At 49.0% G+C, this 16,507-nt stretch overlaps 1 protein-coding gene across 1 annotated transcript in view; it reads right to left on the bottom strand.

Annotated features, from left to right (window-relative positions):
• EFHD1 (EF-hand domain family member D1) overlaps positions 1-16,507 on the bottom strand; it is a 51,267-nt gene that overhangs the window by 15,937 nt on the left and 18,823 nt on the right. Inside the window, exon 2 of the mRNA XM_007966665.3 lies at positions 4,800-4,947. Coding sequence (XP_007964856.2) covers positions 4,800-4,947 — 148 coding nt within the window. The remainder of the gene's footprint in view (positions 1-4,799; positions 4,948-16,507) is intronic.

Below are 16,507 nucleotides of genomic sequence, written 5' to 3'. Positions count from 1 at the left end.
CTGGAGGAGGACTGGAACTGGGAGAGGCAAAGCCCTTAGGACTGGAGGCAAGATTTCCCCTCCATCTCTCATGCTGGTCCACATGGTAGAAAGTGGGCACCCCACATTGCATTACCCTTCCAAGAACAGCCATCTGCAGAGCCAACTCAGAGCACTTCAGCCCCAATTTCAAAATCCCGAGAGAGAGAATTCAATTGGCCTGGTGAGACCAGGGGTTCATCCATGGTCTGGTCAGCCACGGTCAGGTGGGCGGGCAGCCCAGCATGGCCAGGCTCCAGGGGCCACTGGATTCGTCTGCTTGGGCTGCCCTAACAAAATTGTGCAGACGGGGTGGCTCACACAACAGAAATGTATGTTCTCACCGTTTCAGAAGCTGGAAGTGCAAGACCAAAGTGGCAGCAAATACGGTTTCCAGTAAGGAATGTCTTCCTAGCTTGTAAAGGGCACAGAAAGAGAACTTAGTTTTCACAATGGTCACAACAGCGGGGAGAGTTATTCACACCGCTATTTTAAAGACACAAAAACTGAGGCTCTGAAGTAAATGATCTCACTCTGGGGACCTAGCTTTGCATGGCAGACGGAGCGCATGCTCTTTTCAGCCTGTGAACACAGCCCTGGGCCACTAGGGCCTTAAGCAGAGGAGGAAACCAGCACAGTGAGATAACGGAACAGGACAGTATGAGTGGCAGCATGTCCTTACACTCCCAGGGCCTGCGTGCCTGGGGCGGCTACTAGAGATGGGACTGGGCTTGGAACTGACAAAGGGTAGACTGTGAATGTCCCTGAAGCTCTGGAATGGGGGTGCAAACAAATCACAGGAACCCTTTGGAGATTTCCAAGCCTCTGATGTCTACCATCTGCTGGCCAAACCAGCAGCTAGACAAAAGCTAACCAAGCATCATGGATTCAGAGAGGAGCACCTGCGGTTGGCCCCTGAGTACAACAGAGCAGATGGGGGAATGCGTCTTAGTTCATCTGGCAATTGCAAGCCACGAAACACCCTCTCAGCTCCTGTTCCCAGAGGTCACAGCCTCACCACAGCTCTCCCCAGAACCTACTCCAAAGCTTCACCAAGGCAAAAGTATCTGCCTTCTATACTCTAGGGGTATTTGGGTTGGAAAGAGCCAGTGCCCCAGTAGGAGCCAAATGGGGCAGCTGTGAAGACAAGTGTGGTGGTGACAGGACAGGCCTAGGGGCACAGAGGCCACAGCCCACACCCAGCAAACCCAGATCTCTGTGGCCCTTCAGCTCCTTGGCTCTGGCATGCAAAGCTGGATGAGATCATCCAGAGGGTCATGCCCAGCCCTGTGAATCCTATCTCAGCTTCAGTAAAGGTGGAAGATTTTGGAGCCGATTTGTAGAAGCAAGGGACAAGCCCAGTTCATCACGGCTCGGGGAGGGGCTTGTGGCTGCCAGTTCTGCTCCAGGAAGAACTTCTAGCCTAGAGAGACCAATGCTTGACCCAAAGTCTCACATCAGAAACCAGGGCGCTAGCTGGGTGTGGGGCTCACGTCTGTAATCCCAACACTTTGGGAGGCTGATGTGGGAGGACTGTTTGAGCCCAGAAGTGAGAGGCTGCAGTGAGCTGTGAAAAAAACCAGGATGCCAGTACTCCAACGTTTCTGGAATAACCAAGGTTAAACACCAGGAAGCAGGGAGAGTCCTCTACTCCCAGCTCCTAAGGGCTGAAGCTGAGACATGACTGAAACTGCAGATGCTCTGAGCCTTTAATCTGATATCATCATCAAAATTATTATAATAGGCCAGGTGCAGTGGCTCACACCTATAATCCCAGCACTTTGGGAGGCCGATTGCTTGAGGCCAGGAGTTCGAGACCAGCCTGGGCAACATGGGGAAACTCTATCTCTACTAAAATTACAAAAAGTAGCCAGGCATGATGGTACGCGCCTATAGTCCTAGCTACTCAGGAGGCTGAGGCAGGGGAATCGCTGGAACCCAGGAGGTGGAGGTTGCACTGAGCCGAGTTCACGCCACTGCACTCCAGCCTAGGCAACAGAGTGAGACTGTCTCAAAAATACAGGTGGCAGATAAAACTCATAAGAACACATCTAACACATGACATTCCCTTCCCTGTGGGGTGGCATCCTTGCCATGGAAGACATCTGATAGTCTTGAGACACTGTCCCTGAAATAGATATGGCTTTCTCACAGAGGTTCTCAGCCATTTGGGGATCAGCTGTGAATGCTGTATGCACTCTTCCCGGGGAGATGCCGGTACCTCAAAATCTTGCCTGCAATTTCAGAGGTTCAAAGACCAAGTCCATTCTTGGACTGTTGGTGAGGGGGCTCCACCGGCACAGAATAAGACCCTTTATAAAATTACTTTTGAAAAAATAGGCCGGGCGCGGTGGCTCAAGCCTGTAATCCCAGCACTTTGGGAGGCCGAGACGGGCGGATCATGAGGTCAGGAGATCGAGACCATCCTGAGTAATACGGTGAAACCCTGTCTCTACTAAAAAATACAAAAAACTAGCCGGGCGAGGTGGCGGGCGCCTGTAGTCCCAGCTACTCGGGAGGCTGAGGCAAGAGAATGGTGTAAACCCGGGAGGCGGAGCTTGCAGTGAGCTGAGATCCAGCCACTGCACTCCAGCCTGGGCAACAGCGAGACTCCGTCTCAAAAAAAAAAATAAAAAAAAAAAATAAGAAAAAATTAGCCAGGTGTGGTGGTACACGTCTGTGGTCCAGTGACTCAGGAGGCTGAGGTGGGGGGATCGCTTGAGCCTGGGAGGTGAGGGTTGCAGTGAGGTAAGACTATACCACTGCACTCCAGCCTGGGGAACAGGGTGAGACTCTGTCTCAAAAAATTAAAAAATACAGCTGGATGCAGTGGCTCATGCGTGTAATCCCAGCACTTTGGGAGGCCGAGGCAGGCAGATTGTTTGAGCTCAGGAGTTCAAGACTAGCCTGGGCAACATGGAGAAACCCCCTCTCTACTAAAAATACAAAAATTAGCCAGGAATAGTTGTGCACACCTGTAATCCCAGCTACTTGGTGGGGACTGAGGCGCAAGAATCACATGAACCCAGGAGGTGGAGGTTGCAGTGAGCTGAAATCATGCCACTGCACTCCAGCCTGGGCAACAGAGTGAGACTTTGTCTCAAAAATTTAAAAAAAAATCTATTTTGGGGATGGGCACAGTGGCTCACACTGTAATCCCAACACGTTGGGAGGCCAAGACAGGAGGACTGCTTGAACTCAGGAGTTTGAGACCAGCCTGGGCAACAAAGTGAGTCCCTGTTTCTATAAACAACAACAAAAAATTTTTTTAATAAAAAATAAACTATTTTTGCATGCTGTAAAAATAAAAAGTAGCTAGACAAGGTGGCTCATGCCTGTAATCCCGGCACTTTGGGAGGCTGAGTTGGAGACCAGCCTGGGCAACAAAGTAAGACTCTATCTCTACAAAAAATTTATTAAAATTAGCTGGGCATGGTGGTACATTTCTGTAGTCCCAGCTACTCAGGAGGCTGAGGTGGGAGGATGGGTTGATACTGGGAGTTTGAGGCCGCAGTGAGCTGTGATCATGCCACTGCATTCTAGCCTAGGCAACAGAGCAACCCTGTCTCAAGTAAATAAACAACAAACAAATAAATAAATAAACAATGAAAATGAAAATATAAGGAAGTATTATTCTCAAAATAACTGGGCAAGGTGGCTCATGCCTATAATCCCAGCACTTTGGGAGGCAGAGGCAGGAGGATCGCTTGAGGCTGAGTTGGAGACCAGCGTGGATAACACAGTGAGACCTCATCTCTACAATGAATTTTAAAAATTAGACATGTGTGGTGGTATGTGCCTATAGTCCCAGCTACTCAGGAGGCTGAGGTGGGAGGATCAATGGAGGAGACTGCAGTGAGCAGTCTGGTCAAGGCTGCAGTGAGCCATAATTGAGGATTGAGCCACTGCACTCCAGCCTGGGTGATAAGCAAAGAAGACACATTATTGTATATTTCAAAATAATTAAAAGGAATAGAATGTTTCAAACACAAAGAAATGATAAACGCTTGAGGTGATGGATACCCGACCCTGACTTGGTCATTACACATTGTATGCTTATATCGAGATATCACACGTAGGCCGGGCTTGGTGGCTCACGCCTGTAATTTCAGCACTTTGGAAGGCCGAGACAGAGGACCACTTGAGGCCAGGAGTTTGAGACCAGCATGGTCAACATTGTGAAACCCCATCTCTACTAAAAATACAAAAATTAGTCAGGCCCGGTGGCACACTGAAATCCCAGCTACTTGGGAGGCTAAGGCATGAATCACTTGAACCCAGGAGGTGGAGGTTGCGGTGGGCTGAGATCATACCATTGCACTCCAGCCTGGGCAACATTTTTTGAGACTGTCTCAAAAAATAATAATAGTAAAAAAAAATCACATGTCTAATATGTACCATTATTATGTATCCATAACAATTAAAAATAATTTAAAAATACATTTAAAAATGAAAAGCTTTAATACATAAAAAAAGAATAACATTATAAAACCACCAAAATTTTGTCCCCATAAATATCCACAATGAATATTGTGATGAACATCCTCCAAATTTCTTATTATTTTATTGAAATGAGGTTATACTACCACCCATGCTGCTTTTTCCAGGCCAGAACTGGGGTTAGCTGTCTCCTAAAAGGTATTTTTGAAAGCAGAATTGCAGGTTAGATATGCAAACAGCACTCTGGAGATGCCAAACCCATTTGTGCTCCAGGGGGCTGTACACTTGAAGGTCCTCTCAGGGGCACCCCACAGGGGCTCAGGGCCACAGCAGGCAGGTACCTCCCGGAAGCTGAGCTTGCCATCGAAGTCCTCGTCCACCTCCTTGATCATGCTCTTCAGGCCCAGGTGGGTCTGGGGGGCCCCCAGCTTCTCCATCATCAGCTTCAGCTCCATCAGGTCGATGAAGCCATCCCGCCCAGCGTCATACCTGCAGGGTCAAAGGAATGCATGACCAGGACGAAAGGACACTTGTTAGTCTCCCAAACATGTAATTCCTTTGGCTTCATTCATTGAAAAATGACTCAAATACCTCCCGCTCTGCGAGGCCAACGTGGATCACCTGCTCCAGAGGTACCCCTCTCTCTTCAGAGTGCCTCAGGGCTTTGTATGACTCAAAGCGGATCTTGTACTACCTGTTGGTTTTCATGTCTTTTATCTCCTCAACTAAACCATAATTTCTGGAGGGTAAGAAACATGCCTTGTTTACCTTAATTTCCCCCAGTTTCGGTCCACAAACATCAAGTGAGCACCTCCTCCTAATGCTGGACATTGGAGGGGTTGCAGGAGCTGGCCCCTGACGCCCAGCACATTCGCAGGGAAGGGCTGGCAATTCCAGGAGCCTCCTCCTGGTCACTGCCCCTGGATCTCTCCCATGGCCATTCTGAACAGCCGTCCCAGGTCTAGGGAAGTTGGTTCCCACCTGTGTGCGGCTGTGACTCTGGCTCATGATTCCCCTCTGGTTTGCTCGTCTTGTCTCCAGCTCTGAACGGCTATGTCTGCCGAGAGGGCTCTGACTCTGTCCTCTAACAGGGCCACCCCTCTGCTCACTGGCCCCCCAGCCCCCAGCCAGGAAACAAACCCAGCCTCACCAGGTGGGGACCGGCCCTGTCCCCTCCTGGCCCAGCCATCATCAGCCCTCTGTGCTCTGCTTCCTCCAAGCCACTTCCCCCATTACAGGATTTCTCCACAGAACCCCTGGCTCTCCTCCCTTCAAGCATTTCCCGTCACCCAGAGACTCCTTGTTGCTCAGGTATGAATACCTTGCTCTAAAAACAAATCAGTTTACAACAACCAAAAGGTGGGAACAATGCAAGTGTCTGCGGACAGATGAAAGGAGAAATGAAACAGGGTCTAACTAGCCAGGCGCGGTGGCTCACGCCTGTAATTCCAGCACTTCAGGAAGCCAAGGCGGGCAGATCACCTGAAGTCAAGAGTTCATGGACCAGCCTGGCAAACATGGTGAAACCCTGTTTCTACTAAAAATACAAAAATTAGCTGGGTATGGTGGTACACGCCTGTAATCCCAGCTACTTGAGAAGCTGAGGTGGGAGAATTGCTTGAACCTGGGACGTGGAGGCTGCAGTGAGCCAAGATCACACCACTGCACTTCAGGCTGGGTGACAGAGTGAGACTCTGTCTCAAAAAAAAAAAGCGGGTATATTCGTATATCCACACAATGGAATATGGTATGTTTATACAAGGGAATATTGTTTGGCAATAAAAAGGAAGGGAATGCTAACACATGGGTGAACCTTGAGGGCATTCTGCTAAGTGAAACAAGCCAGCCACAAAAAGGCAAATCCTGTATGGTTCCACTTCTGTGATGTTCCTACAGTAGTCAAATTCATAGAGACAGAAAGTGGATGACTGGTTGCCAGGGGCTGGGAGACAGGGGCATGGGAATTAGTGTTCAATGGGTAGAGATTCAGCTTGAGATGAGAAAAAGGTTCTGGCGATGGATGTGGTGATGGCAGCACAATAACGTGAATGTACTTAATGCTGTCCACTTACATGGTTAAAGCGGTCAGAGGTTTTGGGGTTTTTTTGTTTTTGTTTTTGTTTTTGAGACAGAGTCACGCTCCGTTGCTCAGGCTGGAGTGCAGCTGCACGATCTCTGCTCACCACAACCTCCACCTCTCAGGTTCAAGCGATTCTAGTGCCTCAGCTTCCCAAGTAGCTGGGATTACAGGTGTGCACCACCACACCCAGCTAATTTTTGGTTTTTTGTTTTGTTTTTGAGGCGGAGTCTTGCTCTGTCACCCAGGCTGGAATGCAGTGGCACAATCTAGGCTCACTGCAATCTCTGCCTCCTTGGTTTAAGCGTTCCTCCTGCCTTAGCCTCCCAAGTAGCTGGGATTACAAGTGGGTGCCACCACACACAGCTAATTTTTGTATTTTTAGTAGAGATGGGGTTTCACCATGTTGGCCAGGCTGGTGTTGAACACCTGACCTCACGTGATCCGCCTGCCTTGGCCTCCCAAAGTGTCGGGATTGCAGGCATTAGCCACTGCACCTGGCCTGGTCAGTTTTATGTTAAGTGCATTTTACCACAATAGTTAAAAAATTACATAAATAAGGCTGGGTATAGTATCATAGGCCACCTGCAGTCCCAGCTACTTGGGAGACTGGGGTGGGATGGTTGCATCAGCCCAGGAGTTTGACTGTATCCAGCCCAGGCAATGTAGCAAGACCCCATCTCTTAAAAAAATTAATAGCTGGGCGCGGTGGCTCACGCCTGTAATCCCAGCACTTTGGGAGGCCGAGACGGGCGGATCACAAGGTCAGGAGATTGAGACCATCCTGGCTAACACGGTGAAACCCCGTCTCTACTAAAAGTACAAAAAACTAGCCGGGCGAGGTGGCGGGCGCCTGTAGTCCCAGCTACTCGGGAGGCTGAGGCAGGAGAATGGCGTAAACCCAGGAGGCAGAGCTTGTAGTGAGCCGAGTTCGTGCCACTGCACTTCAGCCTGGGCGACAGAGCAAAGACTCCGTCTCAAAAAAAAAAAAAAAAAAAAAAAAAATTAATAAAGGGACTGGGTGTGGTGGCTCACACCTGTAATCCCAGCACTTTGGGAGGCTGAGGCGGGCAGTCACGGGGTCAGGAGATCGATATCGAGACCATCCTGGCTAATACGGTGAAACCCCATCTCTACTAAAAATACAAAAAATTAGCCGGGCATGGTGGCGGGTGCCTGTAGTCCCAGCTACTCGGGAGGCTAAGGCAGGAGAATGGCGTGAACCCAGGAGGCAGAGATTGCAGTGAGCTGAGATTGTGCCACCGCACTCCAGCCTGGGAGACAGAGCGAGACTTCATCTCAAAATAAAATAAAATAAATAAAATAAAATAAAATAAAATAAAATGAATAAATAATAAATACAAATTTAAAGATTAAAATAAACAAATCAAGCTTCCTCACTGATCTGGTTTGGACCTGCATCCCCACCAAATCTCATGTCGAATTGTAGTCCCCAGTGTTGGAGGTGGGACTTGGCGGGAGGCGGTTGGATCGTGGGGGTGGATTTCTCATGAATGGTTCAGCACCATCCCCTTGGTGCTGTTCTTGTGATAGTGAGTGAGTTCTTGCAAGATCTAGTTGTTCAAAAGTGTGCAGCACCTCCCCGCTTGCTCTGTCTTGCTCCTGCTCTGGCCATGTAAAGTACTCCTCCCCCTTCACCTTCTGCCATGCTTGTAAGTTTCCTGAGGCCTTCCCAGAAGCCAAGCACATACTGCCATATTTCCGGTACAGCCTGAGGAACTGTGCCTGAGCCAATTAAACCACTTTTCTCATAAATTAGTTAGTCTCAGGTTTTTCTCTGTTGCTGTTTGAGAACTGACTCATCCACTCATTACCCATCTGCATTCCCCCCAACACAGCCTCAGTAACAAAAACCCACCATTATTGAGAACAACCACTACCCGCCAAGAAATGTAGCCTGTGGGCACCTAGGAATCTAGTGCTGTGGGCTGGAGTTATTTAAGGCTCCCAAGGTCAGGCTGGAGAGGAGGCCCAGGAATCCCTGACAGGCTCCCCTCCAGTCACAGTGGCCAACTCGTGCCGTTCCTCCCACCCAGCCACCCCCTCTCTGCCTTCCTGTATGGTTTTCCTGTGCCCGGGAGCTCAGGGAGCCACTCGCTTCCTCCTCAGCTCTCCAATAGCACCCACTGTCCATCCTTCTCCGGGACAGCATTCACCACCTTCCTCTGGTGGGTGCTATTTTTATTTCTTGTGTTTTTTTTCCTCAATGCCCTCACTTTAACAGTATGCTGGCTACTTCTTACTCAAGCAGCTGTGTGCTCAGCGCGGCCTCCTCGCTGGCAGAGTTACATTGCAAGGCACTAAAGGACACAGACAAGATCACCGGATGGCTGTCAGTGAGCTTTGAGGAACTGTGAAGGATGAGACGGGTGTTCCAGATCTGGAAACAAGCAAGGTGCTTCTGGGTTTCCCAGAAGTGGTCAGAGTATGTGAATCACAGATGCATCAGCCCAGGATCTAGCGTTGCCAGAGGATGGTTTGTGAGCACTTTAAGAAGGGAAGCAACGATTTCCATGGGTTCACTGAAAATGACTTGGGGCCGGACCTCACTTACCTGTTTTTTAAGCTTTTTTTTTGAAAAGACAGCTTTATTGAGATATAATTCACATACCATAAAACTCACTGTACAGTGCATGGATTTTTAGTATATTCAGTTGTGCCAACATCATTACCATGTAATTCCAGAACGTTTGCATCACCCTAAAAAGAAACTGGTACCCATTTGCAGTCATTTCCCGCTCCCCTCTTGCCACCCCTCCCCCCTAGCAACTACCAGCCTTTCTGTCTCTATGGATTTGCCTCTTGTGGACATTCTGTTGCCCAACAGTATTCCACTGTATCAATATACCATATTTCGTTTCTTCACTCATCAGGTGATGGACATTTGGTTGTTTCCACCTTTTGGCAACACCTGATGAACAGTGTTGCTTTGAATGTTCATATACAAGTGTTTGGACATATATTTCCATTTTCTTGTGTATATACCCAAGATTGGAAATGCTGGGTCACATGCTCATTTACTTGTGAAACGTTGCTGTCAAGTTGGTCTAACGGAAAACCATAGCTGACCTGATGTCACCACTCAGGGTGAGCAATGCCCTATAGCAGGCCCTTGGGGGAAGATAAACAGGTATGGATATACTTAGGCGGACTGGCTGTTAGTTACAGCCACCCGGAAAGGGTGCTGACTCTCAGATTTGCTATTGACACAAAGTTGGGGCACAATCTAGGCCCAAAAGATCTCAGTAAGCTGGTGTGATGTCCACAGATAAAATATAGCAAAGAAAAATGCAAGGTCCTGGCCGGGCACAGTGGCTCATGCCTATAATCCCAGCACTTTGGGAGGCCAAGGTGGGTGGATAATCTGAGGTCAGGAGTTCGAGACCAGCCTGACCAACATGGTAAAACCTCGTCTCTACTAAAAATACAAAAAATTAGCCGGGTGTGGTGGCACATGCCTGTAATCTCAGCTACTCAGGAGGCAGAAGCAGGAGAATCACTTGAACCCAGGAGGCAGAGGTTGCAGTGAGCTGAGATAGCGCCATTGCACTCCAGCCTGGGGAACAGAGTGAAACTCAGTATTAAAAAAAAAAAAAAAGAAAAATGCAAGGTCCTAAACGAAGAATTACCATAGGATTCAATGGATGTCTGGACACTAGTATTCTTTTTTTTTTTTTTTTTTTGAGACGGAGTTTCACTCTTGATGCCCAGGCTGGAGTGCAGTGGCGCGATCTCAGCTCACTGCAACCTCCGCCTCCTAGGTTCAGGTGATTCTCTTGCCTCAGGCCTCCCGAGTAGCTGGGATTACAGGCGCCCACCACCATGGCCGGCTAATTTTTTGTATTTTTAGTAGAGACAGGGTTTCATCATGTTGGTCAGGTTGGTCTCGAACTCCTGACCTCAGGTGATCCACCCGCCTCGGCCTCCCAAAGGGCAGAGATTACAGGCGTGAGCCACTGTGCCTGGCTGACACTAGTGTTCTTAGCAGCATTATTCACAATCACCAAAAGGTGGAAACAACCCAAATGCCCATTGAGAAAATGTGATCTACACAAACAATGGAATTCCATTCAGCAGTGAAAGGGAAGTGAACTCTGACACATACTCCCAGGCCACAGTGTGGATGAGCCTTGAAGTCATTGTGCCAAGTGAAATAAGCCAGTCACAAAAAGGGCACCTCACTGTATGAATTCACTCATCAGCTCCCTAGAGTAGTCAAAATCATCGAGACAGAAGTAGAATGGTGGCTGTCAAGGGCTGGGGAAGAGAATGCGGAGTTAGTGTTGAATGGGGACAGAGTTTCAGTTCAGGAGGGTGAAAACATTCTGGAAATGGATGACAGTGATGGTTGCATTATAACGTCAATGTTGTTGCCGCTGAACTCTGCACTCAAAAATGGTTAAAAATGTTTTAAAAATGGTGAATTTTGCTGGGTGCAGTCAGTCATGCCTGTTATGCCAGCACTTTGGGAGGCCCAGGCAGGAGAATCACTTGAGCCTAGGAGTTTCAGATCAGCCTGGGCAACAAAACAAGACCCCATCTCTACAAAAAAATTAAGAAAGTACCTGAGTGTGGTGGCCCATATCTGTGGTCCCAGCTACTTGGGAGACCAATGGGGGAGGATCACCTGAGCACAAGAGTTTGAGGCTACAATGAGCTGTGATCACTCTAGCCTAGGTGACAGCATGCAACCCTGTCTCAAACAAAACAAAATAGCTAAATTTCACATTATGCATATCTTACCACAATTTTTAAAAAATGCAAGGTACTGGCTCGGAGTGGTGGTTCATGCCTCCAATCCCAGCACTTTGGGAGGCTGAGGTGGGAAGGTTGTTTGAGCCTTGGAGTTCAAGACCAGCTTGGGCAACATAGTGAGACCCTGTCTCTTCAAAAATATAAAAAAATTAGCAAGGCATAGTGACATGTGCCTGTGGTCCCAGCTCCTCAGAAGGCTGAGGCAGGGGGATCATTTCAGGCCTGGGAAGTCAAGGCTGCAATGAGCCGTGTTCACACAATTGCACTCCAGCCTGGGTGACAGAGTGAGACCCTGTCTTAAAACAATTATAAAAAAAAAAAAAAAAAAAAAAAAGCAAGGTACTAAAACTGAGACCCCCACAAGCTGCCTTCCCCAGCACAGGTTTTGAGACAAATGGCACTCACTTGCACCTGTGACCACACCTTCAGGGGACTGGGACGCTACAGTGAGTCAGGCAGGCTGCCAAAAACTTGTGGGCAAAATAAATCATAGTGGCAAGTACAAAAAGTCCTGAATCTTGAATGCAGGGGCCACAGTCCTGTCCACCCCATCATGGTCTGCCCCACTCCACGCAGACCTCACACTGCAGGGAGGCCATGGGCCTGGTCAGCGGGAAGCACCCAAGAAGAAGAATGGACTTAAGACCCCACACAAGGACAGGGTGGAAGGAACCAGCGGGATTTGGCAGAGCTGCCTTCAGATGTTGCCCAGGGGCCCAAAGGGTGCCAGAACTGGGCTCTGTGCATGGAAATGGGTGAGACAGGCTTCAGCTAAGGGCAAGGAGGTGCCTTCTGGCAAAATGGCCAACTGGAACTAGACCTGAGAAGTAAAGAGCTTGCACAAACCGTCTGGGAGGGACAGTCTCTGTTACACGGAGTCCCAAAGTAAACAGGTTCAGTGTGGAACTTTCCAGAGCCTTCCATATGTGTCCAAAACTTACAAGAGGGAAACAGAGCGCACAGACTCATCTGACCACACAGTCCTCTGCATTTGGGGATTTTCCGTTCAGAAGATGCACCTTGGCAATGCAGGGCTTCAAGAAAACCCTCTGAGAAGCACTTTTCTGGTCAAGTCAGCCTTAGCAGGGGCGGCCCAGTTAAATGACCACTAAGGGCAGGTACAGTGGTTTGAACCTGTAATCCTAGCTACTCCAGAGGCTGAGGCAGGAGGACTGCTTGAGCCCAGCAGGTCAAGTACAGCCTGGGCAACACAGTGAGATCTATCTCTTAAAAAAGAAAAACATGACTACTAAGGTCCCTTCAGTGCCAAGATTCTGGATAAACGTCTTCTGCCCACTGCTCACTGCCCAGCACACACAGCGTGTTCCAACAGAATTCACAGAAAAGGCTGAAGTGATGAATGTGGTGCATTTGAGAAGCAAATCATTTGGGACATGAACAAAGAGTGAGCAGAAAGGAAGGAGAGTGAAGCGAGTAAGGGAGGAACTGAAAACCCTGGGTGTAAGGAGACAGCAGTGCCCAGGAACAGGAGATAAACTGGTTAGGCAGATGGGAAGATAAGTAAAGGTCAGGGCATAGGCAGGAATCTGTCCTCAGCTGGGAGAGGAAGGACCAGGGAGACGGCTTCCCAGCCCACCTAAGCCGGAGCTAGCACAGCCTCCCTCAGACACAGACAGGCTGCCGCACGTGAGGGGAAAGGGGCTCTCCCAACACAGGGAGGGGTATGAGAAAAGCCATCCTTGGGCAGGGCACAGTGGCTCACGCCTCTAATCCCAGCACTTTGGGAGGTCGAGACGGGAGGGTCAACAGAGGTCAGGAGCTCAAGACCAGCCTGGTCAACATGGCGAAACCCTGTCTCTACTAAAAATACAAAAAACTAGCCAGGTGTGGTGGCAGATACCCATACCTGTAGTCCCAGCTACTCGGGAGGCTGAGGCAGGAGAATTGCTTGAACCACGAAGGTGGAGGTTGCAGTGAGCCAAGATTGTGCCACTGCACTCTACCCTGGGTGACAGAGTGAGACTCTGTCTCAAAAAAAAAAAGAAAAGTCATCCATTTACCCCTGGGGTTCAAACTGAGAGGAGTCTAGAAAACTTGGGAAACCTTCCTTTCAGGTCCCAAAGCCTGCAACATTCTCCAGGCCTAACAAAAAGGTCAAATATGTCAAAAAAGACCTCAGCAAGCTCAGGGCAATATTGAAGGAATTCCAAATTCTTCTTCTTTTTTTTTTTTTTGAGACGGAGTCTTGCTCTGTCGCCCAGGCCGGAGTACAGTGGTGCAATCTCAGCTCACTGCAACTTCTGCCTACCGGGTTCAAGTGATTCTCGTGCCTCAGCCTCCTGAGTAGCTGCGATTACAGGCACCCACTACCACGCCGCCTGATGTTTGTATTTTTAGTAGGGACGGGGTTTCTCCATGTTAGTCAGGCTGGTCTTGAACTCCTGACCTCAGGTGATCCGCTTGCCTCGGTCTCCCAAAGTGCTGGGAATACAGGCCTGAGCCACCAGGCCTGGCCCCAACTTATTTAAATGGGCAAGAAAATTTGGTTCAACTCCTTTGGAGAGAATGTGCCTGGAAACAGAAGCCCACCAGCCCAGTGGGCAAGTCCCGTAGAGGGAAAAGGGCCGTTGGTGTTCTGCTGAGAGCCACCGGCTGGGCACAGGAATAAAGTGAGTGTGAAGCTGTGACCGTGTAATGTGGAGGGGAGAAGGGCAGGACAGAAAGGAATCCTGAGCCAAGCACCCCCTTCAATCCCAGCTGCTCAGTCAGGGCTGCTTTCTTTTGTTCCTGCTGGAAGCATCAGCCAAGTTCCCTTTATTTAAGTCCTGGCAGGACTCTAAGGCTACCACAGGCTGGGCGCGGTGGCTCATGCCCGTAATCCCAGCACTTTGGGAGGCTGAAGTGGGAAGATCTCTTGAGGTCAGGAGTTGAAGACCAGCCTGGCCAATGTGGTGAAACCCCATCTCTACGAAAAATACAAAAATTAGCCGGACCTAGTGGCGCGTACCTGTAATCCCAGCTACTCGAGAGGCTGAGGCAGGAGAATTGCTTGAACCTGGGAGGCGGAGGTTGCAGTGAACCAAGATCATGCCACTGTACTCCAGCCTGGGTGACAGAGTGAGACTCCATCTTGGAAAAAAAAAAAAAAACAGCCAGGCACAGTGGCTCATGCCTGTAATCCTAGCATTCTGGGAGGCCTAGGCAGGTGGATCACCTGAGGTCAGGAGTTCGAGACCAGCCTGGCCAACATGGCAAAACCCTGTCTCTAATAAAAATACAAAAATTAGCCAGGCGTGGTGGTAGGCGCCTATAATCCTAGCTACTCAGGAGGCTGAGGCAAGAGAAACGCTTGAACCCAGGGGACAGAGGTTGCAGTGAGCCGAGATTGCACCACTTCACTCTAGCCTGGGCAAAAGCGTGAAACTCCGTCTCAAAAAAAGAAAAAACCAACCAAACAAACAAACAAATAAAAAGAAAAAAATAATAAAAAGAAAAAAACAATAAAGCTACCACATCAGTGGCACCCTCTCTCCTACGGAGCTAGGATATGTACACCAGAAACTTGTCTTTCTCTCTTCAAAGTGACCCTTGGAGGGTTTGTCTACAGTCACTTCCTTTAGGGCCTGGATTTGCAAGACAGGCAGGAAAAACCTCACATGTCTTTATCATCTCACTATTATCTGCTTCTCTCAAAATGCCTGATGTCTACATAGGGCACGGCACACAACAGGGTTCCAAACATGTAGTAACTAAAACTGGTCGGCTTTGCAGTTCACAAGGCATTGTCTCATGTACTGATCCTTTTGATCTTCACAACAGTCCTGTGAAGAATTAATCACAGCCGCCTGCCTTTATGGGTGCCTGAGAGCTTAGAAGTGCCAGGCACTGTCCTAAATTACCTCACTGAACACAGCAGTGCTGTGAAGTGGTTATTAGTAGCCCCGCTTCATAGATGGTGAAAACTGAAGTAAGTGAATTCGTAGGGATCAGAATGAACCTGGGGTTTCAAGCAGATGCTAAGCTTTCAAGTATAGTAGGAACGATGTGCCCGTGAACTTGGAAGGGGCTAGAGAAAGCACAGTGTGTGCTCGGTGTCCCCATGTCCAGGTCACTGTTGTGAGAGTTAGACATTTGGCAATTATGTCTCAAGATGTATACAGAAATGATAGAAGTCACGTTTCTGAATATTTGTGGATTCTGATTGTGGCCTCAAAGCATGGACCCGTGGCTACCGACATATGCAAAGGAATTCATTGTTCGCCAAGAGGAATACTGATGTTACCGCCTTGCAGACATTCAGAGAAACAGTCTCACTAGCCATGCCCTTCAAATAAATGTCATCTGATGTAATCCTTCAAGGATCCTCTGAGGGGTGTGGTGCTGCTTGGCTGATGGAGAAACAGGCCCACCAAGGTCTATCAGCACAAGATCACCAGGCCCAAGGAGGACCCCCAGCCTGACCCCCTAACCCGCAGCTCTGCCCCAGGCTGGGCGATGTGGCCAGAGGAGTTGAGTTTTAGGGAAGTGAGACGTGATTTTCAGGTCAGTCCTCATCATGCCAAGGTTGCCCCTCCAAAACAGTTCACAAAGACAGAAACTAGAGTTAGGTATTTGTTTTGTTTGTTTTTTGAGATGGAATCTCCCTCTGTTGCCGAGGCTGGAGTGCAGTGGTGCAATCTCAGCTCACTACAACATCTGCCTTCAGGGTTCAAGCGATTCTCTTGCCTCAGCCTCCTGAGTAGGTGGGACCACAGGACCCTGTCATTTTTTGTATTGGAGTTAGGTATTTGAAAGATAAAGGAAAATAAACAAGATAAAGAATCCTCAATGTGCTCATCACACAGGCAGGTGTGGCTGAAGGAAGCTGGGGGTGAGGGGCTCAGCCTCCCAGGTAGGGTCCAGGGCCAAACACACTGGGGGGAAGGGGGAACACTTATCTTTAACCTGCTAGAAGGTTCTCCAAGAAACCACAGTGTGAAAGTCCCTTAAGACAAGGCTACCTGCAAACAGGAGATCTTATACCAAACTTTTGAGCCTCTGGGAAAGGCAAATGAAGGAGGATTTGTTTTCTTCATTCTTGAAAGGTCTGTTGCTCCCTCTCCTTCCATGAAAATGCTATCACATTCCTTGCAATTTGGAATCCAGCCATGTAGAAAGGGAACCCCATGGAGTAGCACACCTGGCACCCCTCCCCTGGGCAAAGATGCCCTTCCCAGCCCTGGAGCACCTGGAAGC

Source organism: Chlorocebus sabaeus, chromosome 10 (assembly GCF_047675955.1).
Source record: "Chlorocebus sabaeus isolate Y175 chromosome 10, mChlSab1.0.hap1, whole genome shotgun sequence".
Lineage (NCBI taxonomy): Eukaryota > Metazoa > Chordata > Mammalia > Primates > Cercopithecidae > Chlorocebus > Chlorocebus sabaeus.
The sequence above is the reverse complement of the archived record's forward strand: the minus strand, read 5'-3'. Positions and strand labels throughout refer to the sequence as shown.